At 50.9% G+C, this 6,802-nt stretch overlaps 1 protein-coding gene across 1 annotated transcript; it reads right to left on the bottom strand.

The window, feature by feature from the left end:
• Positions 1 to 720: 720 nt before the first annotated feature.
• Positions 721 to 6,552, bottom strand: LOC136306432 (proline-rich protein HaeIII subfamily 1-like). Its single transcript, XM_066233018.1, has 4 exons — positions 6,478 to 6,552; positions 6,180 to 6,349; positions 5,999 to 6,137; positions 721 to 1,410 (listed from the first exon to the last, which is right to left on the bottom strand). The coding sequence occupies exons 1-4, from the start codon at positions 6,550 to 6,552 to the stop codon at positions 721 to 723; spliced, it is 1,074 nt and encodes a 357-aa protein (XP_066089115.1).
• Positions 6,553 to 6,802: the final 250 nt, after the last annotated feature.

Here is a 6,802-nt window from a genome sequence, read left to right as displayed (position 1 = left end):
ATGGAGCCTGCAATAGACTTGGAGCAGCTGCCGCCTTCCAAGGGGGGCTCAGGCGGGTTCTAAAGGCTTCCTGTGTGCCGTGAAGGGCAGTTGGTGGGTTGAGGGCCTGTCTCTAACTCAACTTGTGTCACTTTGGAAAAGTCTCTTCCTTCATTTTGAATATGGGCAACTAATTCATTTTCTCCAATGCCAAGGAGTCATTTGTATACATAACACCAAGTGTATGGGCCACTGAGGCCTCCCGCCAAGAAGAAGGCACATCCCTTAGGAAGGAGTCACCCCCTCTGTCATCCCCTGTCCCCTCACCCTCTCTTCTTCCATCGGCCTCTCAAATCTGCTGGGCAGAGGGTGCCTGGGTGCTGAGGCCTGGTGGAGGAGATCAAGAGAAGAGGGGAAGGGAGTGGGTGGGTGGCGCTCTCTCTTTGGGAACTATGGGTCCCCTCTCTCCTCCCGCTGACCAGACATAGCCACGTGTGGGCTGCAGGCGGGGCAGCCGGGCCAGGCGGAGAGCTGGGTCAGCAGCTCAGGGCTGCTCCTGGCTGGCTCCCGGGGTTGGCTTTGCTCAAGGCGAGAGCTGTCAACTCTGCCCTTTTGAAAATGAGCAACAAAGGGAAAAGCAAAGAAAAGAGAAAGGGAAGTGGGGGGGGGGGGCACAGGGTGGAGGTGGGGGTGGCAAGGGCTGAGAGAACAGGTGGGGACTATTTAAACAGAAGGCCTGACTCAGCGTTTCCTTTCACTGCGTTTCCAAAGGGCTGTTTGTTTTAGTCCTCCAGGCGGGAGACAGGAGGAGGCTGGGGGCCCATCCCCGGGGACAGAAGGAGCCAGAGCTTGGGGGCTGGGTGGAAGCAGGCCTCCTCTGGGCCCACAACAGCGGTCCTTCTTCAGGGGCTGGGTGGAGGGTGGAAGCAGGCCTCCTCTGGGCTCACAGCAGCGGTCCTTCTTCAGGGGCTGGGTGGAGGGTGGAAGCAGGCCTCCTCTGGGCTTGCAACGACGGTCCTTCTTCAGGGGCTGGGTGGAGGGTGGAAGCAGGCCTCCTCTGGGCTCGCAACAGCGGGCCTTCTTCAGGGGCTGGGTGGAGGGTGGAAGCAGGCCTCCTCTGGGCTCGCAACAGCGGTCCTTCTTCAGGGGCTGGGTGGAGGGTGGAAGCAGGCCTCCTCTGGGCTCACAGCAGCGGTCCTTCTTCAGGGGCTGGGTGGAGGGTGGAAGCAGGCCTCCTCTGGGCTCACAGCAGTGGTCCTTCTTCAGGGGCTGGGTGGAGGGTGGAAGCAGGCCTCCTCTGGGCTCGCAACAGCGGGCCTTCTTCAGGGGCTGGGTGGAGGGTGGAAGCAGGCCTCCTCTGGGCTCGCAACAGCGGTCCTTCTTCAGGGGCTGGGTGAAGGGCTCCGTTTTGCTTTCTCTCTGGTGTCTGAGCTCCAGGGTAACATTGTGTCAGAGGGCTTTGGCTTCGGGGAAACAGGTGGACGCTGCGGAGCCTGGGGCAGTGGGGGTGGGAAGCTCACGCAAGAACTGTGACTGCCTCTCACCCCTAGGATGGGGCAGAGAAAATAATGCCATAAATGGGAGATTCCAGGTATTGATCTAGAAAATGTATAGATGAACAATAAAGGGTGAGGAAAACAGAACTCTCAGGCTCCCCGTCTGTTGTTGAGACACCAGAGAGTTACCTTTCTCTTCCCAGAAGAATGTCTACAGTTTCTGAGTTCTTGGTTCCACAATATTCACAAAGAAGGCAAAGCGTGGGACTCACATTAGCTCCTGACAAATGACACCTCCTACAGGAAGGTCTCCAGGTCACCTTAAGGGGAGCTACATATGTATTTGGTCTCCTCAAGATTTCTTCTCTGAATGAATTCACCCTGGACCTGCATCTCTCACCCTGGAGATCAGGGACCTGGTCTATGACAGAGAAGCATGGTTTGTAAATCCAGGGAGGTGTGTATTTGTTTAGACAACCATTTTGATAGCCAGTTGCTTTCAGAAGGGTCAGCATTATTGGGCCACCAGCAATGCCTATGAATAAATGAAGCAGTTTTAGGATATGATAGGTTCCTTGCTGGGAGTCAGGCTCAACCTGAATTCAAGCTTAAAATATATTTGGTAGAGCAGAAAGCATCATTAAAACCCACACAAAATTAGCATTAAAGGAGAAGTGCAAATAGGACTCTAGTTCATGAATTTGCTAACTCACCTTCACCCCCAGGAAACCTACAAGACTGTAGCCCAGCTTGATCTTATCAGGTACTGCGCACATTCTCAGTCTCAGATGCTCTGTGTTGGGCTCCTGGTCCCTACGTCTCCTCTACTCCTCCCGGGGCTAAATGAAGGTAGCCCAGCAAGGCTTTGCTTGAGCTTATCCACTCCCAGAGGTCAGAGAACCTTGCATCCCCTGCACAGAAGCAGGCACAATGTTGGGCGTGCATCCTTATTAATAAATGCTTTTGACCTTGAGGACAGCCAGCAAGGGAAGGAGGTGGGTCAGGGGCAGACCCGAAACATTTTACCTGAATGTTGCACTTGATATCAGATCAGATTCGAAAAACAAAAATAACTTGTGAATTTCCACATGTGGCCAGATTCATAATCTATCCAGGAGAATAGCCTCACACCCTGAAGATGCGTCAGATCTCATGCTCATTCTAATCTCTCTCCTTGAGCAGGGAATTGGATGAGGGGGTAGGATCCGGGCCTTACAAGTCCTCTGGCCGCTCTGGACAAGCTCCTCCGCTCTGGAAGGTGGAGAGGCTGGATTAGATGAGAGGGGGTTCTTTGTCAGCACAGAGGACCCGACCCCCTGATGTCTCTTATTGTCGCATGAACTCTTTGTTGTGGCTTGTTAGTGATTAGGATCTTTAAAGAGAGTTTAATATTCCAAATCCTGAAAATCAAAACCTTAACTGCCAATTATTGTACAATTGATATTTATCCTATGGAGTTCATTTAATTAAAAAAAAAAAAAGTCCTGCAAAAATAACGTTGTGCCAAGCCTGTACCAAGCCCTACAGGCCTGATTTCCCTTATCCTCACCAGAGCCTTTCAGGTAGGTATTATTATGTTACCTTTTCACTCACTATCCCCATTTTATTATTTATCTATTTTGTGCAGAAGCTTAGAAAAGTTAAGTAACTTGCCCAAAGTCATACGATTTGCAGGCAGGGGCAGAGCTGGTATTTGAACCCAGGTCTGTTTCAATCTCAGGCCTCTATTCTACCATGCAATACTGCTTACCTTTCCAAACTCAAAATAGCACTACCGTTTCGTTTAGCTCCCTAGCTTTCTTTCAGGCTCAGTATCTATTCTGCCTTTTAACATCTGAAACATAGTTCATGAACTCTCACCATAAACCGGCTTGGTTGGGATTATAAAACAAACGAGGACAACTCTGAGGACCAGCTTGAATGTGTTTACGCCCCCTCCTGGTGGGGGATGAGAATCAGGACAGGGGGTCCGTGGGCGAGCAAGGGACCGAAGGGGCATTCGGGGAGGGGCTCTGAGGAGCTCTTGCCGGGATGGGTAGCTCAGTGGTGGTCTGGTGGGCTTAGGCCATGACGTGCATTAAAGACAGAGCACAGGGCAAAAACATGGGGCTTCAGACGTTCAGAGAACCCATGAGAGAGCTGAGAGGGAAGTGGCTCAGCCTCTCTGTCCTCTTGATTAGACCGGAGCCTCAGGGAAGCTGGTGACCGTGCCTTTGTTCCCCCACGGTCTACCCAGATCCCAGTGGACACATTGGTTGTGCTTAGTAAATGCTTCTCTTGTCCTTTCAGTCTGTGCTTACCCTACCAACTCTCCTCAAGGTCTTTGGGAGTAAAATCAATGGCTTTGAGACAACTTTGGCCAATTTCTTAAAGTTCCAATGGTCAGTAGCTACTCACTGGGGAGTCTAATAGCGGCAGGAAGACAATGTCTCATCAGCCATGTTATCTGTTCCAGTTCTGGTTCCAGCTGGCCGCCAACGATGGAACCTCAGGAAAATCACAGTATTAGTACCTTTCCCCCTCCTCTATTTCTTGTGGTGGTTGGTGGTAGTGGTCCCGAGTCATCTACCTCTTTGTCTGTTAGATGCCCCAATGTCCAGTGAACAAGATTGAAATGGAGTTGCATTAAATAATGTGAATTCAGATATACATGACTCACAGAGTGCCAGAAAGAAGCAGTGAGCAGGTCAAAATGGGCGCATGGGGTGACCTGAGCCTGAGATGTGTGCTGGAAATCTGCCACCACCGCCTAGACTCTGTCCCTAAGGATCATCCCCAGTACGAGCAGCTCACCGGGTAAAGTTCAAACTTCACTTGCTGCACAAGCAAAGAAATTCTCCTCTCCTTCCCCTCTGGATTCAACACAGACCTTGAGAGGTGGTGGGTGCCCTGCAATGGAGGGAACTGAACCCCTGTCTTGGTCATGTGAGCTAGTTGCCTGAGACTCTGACTTTGGAACCGAACCCCTATGTAAGGTGCTTCCCTGGGGCCACTCGTATCTTTGGTGTCTGTCACAGTGCCGAAAGGAACCAAGGGCAAGCTCCCAGTCACTGCCCTGTCCCTATGTCATCCTCTGGGTCTACTTTCTGTATCCTTGGAGGTGACCAGATGACCTTACTCTCCCTTTCTCTTTCTATAAATGATCTGACATGTGAGGGTGAGCAGATAATTGGCCTGATCTGTTAAATAATTTCTCACAGATCCAAATGTGAACTCTCGATAGATTTTACTACTTTGTATTTATTAACAGGAAAAAACTGTCTGCTTATCCTTGGCACTGAAAACAAGATTGAGTCACTTTCTCATTAGATAGTGGCTGGCACACCAAAGCCCACTGCAATGGTGGGTTTAAGCAACTGCCTGGATTGTTCCTCATTTACCATCCATCCGGTCATCCCTTCCTCCATTCATCCAGTCATCCCTTCCTCCATCCATCTATTTATTTGTTTTAAATAAAAAAGTTGTATACCCATGGCAATGTTTTATATATGTAACATAAAATGGCTTATAGTAACAAACAAACTTTTTTTTCTGCTCAGCTTTCTACCCCGTTTCTCTTCCCAGTTACAGGGTCTACTGTCACAGATGTTCCTCACATAAAAAGTGCTATAATTAATTCTTGTATTTTCTCAGATAGTACCATAAAAGTATGTACTGTGTCACCTTGCTCTTTTTCCCTTGGTGACCCATCTTGGGAGTGCTCTCACTTCCCTATGACGTCTCTTCTTTCTCCCTCTCCCTGACACTTCCCTTCTCACTCTCCACACCGAGGTTCAAGAGCGGCTTGTGGCCTCTTCAGTTTTGGCAATATATCTGAATAACAATGGCAACAGCATAACAACTACATAAAAGTTTACATAGATGAATTTATTTAATCCGTACAACAAGTTATCCCCACTTTGTGGATGAGGAAACTGAGGCACGGTGAAGTCACAGCAGAGGAGGTGAACAACAGAAAAGATCAGGCTGGCTCTGGAGTCTGGGAACCCAACCTCTATGGCATACTTGCCTTGGTCCTAGACCTGCCTTGGTCCTAGACCTGCCTTGGTCACATGTATTTGGCCTTGTTGGCTTTATTGATTTCAGTATTTTCTACATCCTCAGATGAGAGGCTTTTTCTTCGGGGCTGGGCTCTGCTGCCCACCCTTGACATTCAATTAGGATTTGAGGATGATAAAACTGAGAATCTGGAAACAACATATACTCCTGCAGGGAAAACATTCACACGTAATCAATCCTACCTTTCAGGGTTGTATCTGATTAGGGAAAAATTGGGTCATAGCAAGTCCCCAAACATTATTTCTTTGCTCTGGCGGATGTGTCTTTGGGACCTCTATCCGGCACTTCCTCTAATTGTCCCCCGATGAGTTTTGTGGCCCTGGCCTCAGCTGTGCTGAACAAATCGGTTTTTTCGAGCATCTTCCCCCGGAAGCCACCGGCGTTCAGTTGCCCGTCCCGGCTCCCCACCAGGCTGCCCTGACTTCGCAAATGCCACAGGAGGCAGTCACAGTTTGGATGGCTACCAAGGAAGGCTGGCTGCCATCACTGGTGCCTGCGCGCTCTGCGCGGGAGGAGAGAAGGGTCTCCGGAGAGCTCTGGGCACAGTGCTTGCGGAGGGCACTTGGAGGCGGGGGAGAGGGCTGGGACTGCTCGCAGGGGTACCTTTGAGGCGGGGGAGAGGGCTGGGACTGCTCGCAGGGGTACCTTTGAGGCGGGGGAGAGGGCTGGGACTGCTCGCAGGGGTACCTTTGAGGCGGGGGAGAGGGCTGGGACTGCTCGCAGGGGTACCTTTGAGGCGGGGGAGAGGGCTGGGACTGCTCGCAGGGGTACCTTTGATCTGGAGACGGTGTCGGTGGTTGTGGGCAGCTGCTACTCTGGGTAAGAAGAGCATCATGAACGCGATCCATAAATCTGTCATCCGAGACTATTGAGCTGTGCTCTGTGCAGAGAGCCCTGAACGCAGCTGTAGCAGACCCTGGTTTGCCACCAACTCAAATCTTACCTGCCTGTGCAGGCCCGGCTGAGTCTCTGCCTCCTCCCACTCTAGCCGGTCGTGCGTGGTCCTCTTCAGTAACATTTATCACTGGTCATCCAGGAAAAATCAACAAGTATGTATTGAGCACCAGCTGTTTGCCTAGCACTGGTTTCCATTCGAAAAGCTCTCTCGCTGGCCCCTTCTTCACTGGAGTGGGTGAGGTGGAGGTGAGACCGGACCCTTCCAACCTCCTAGGTCTCTGCTCTTTCTCTCTTCACCCCAGGCTGCCAAGGCTTTTCTTTCTTTTTTATTCCTTAACCTCCATCGAGTGGTAGGCAGACGTGTTTACCCC

The sequence above is a fragment of the Saccopteryx bilineata genome, chromosome 5 (genome assembly GCF_036850765.1).
Source record: "Saccopteryx bilineata isolate mSacBil1 chromosome 5, mSacBil1_pri_phased_curated, whole genome shotgun sequence".
Taxonomy (NCBI): domain Eukaryota; kingdom Metazoa; phylum Chordata; class Mammalia; order Chiroptera; family Emballonuridae; genus Saccopteryx; species Saccopteryx bilineata.
This window is presented reverse-complemented; position numbering and strand designations above follow the sequence as displayed.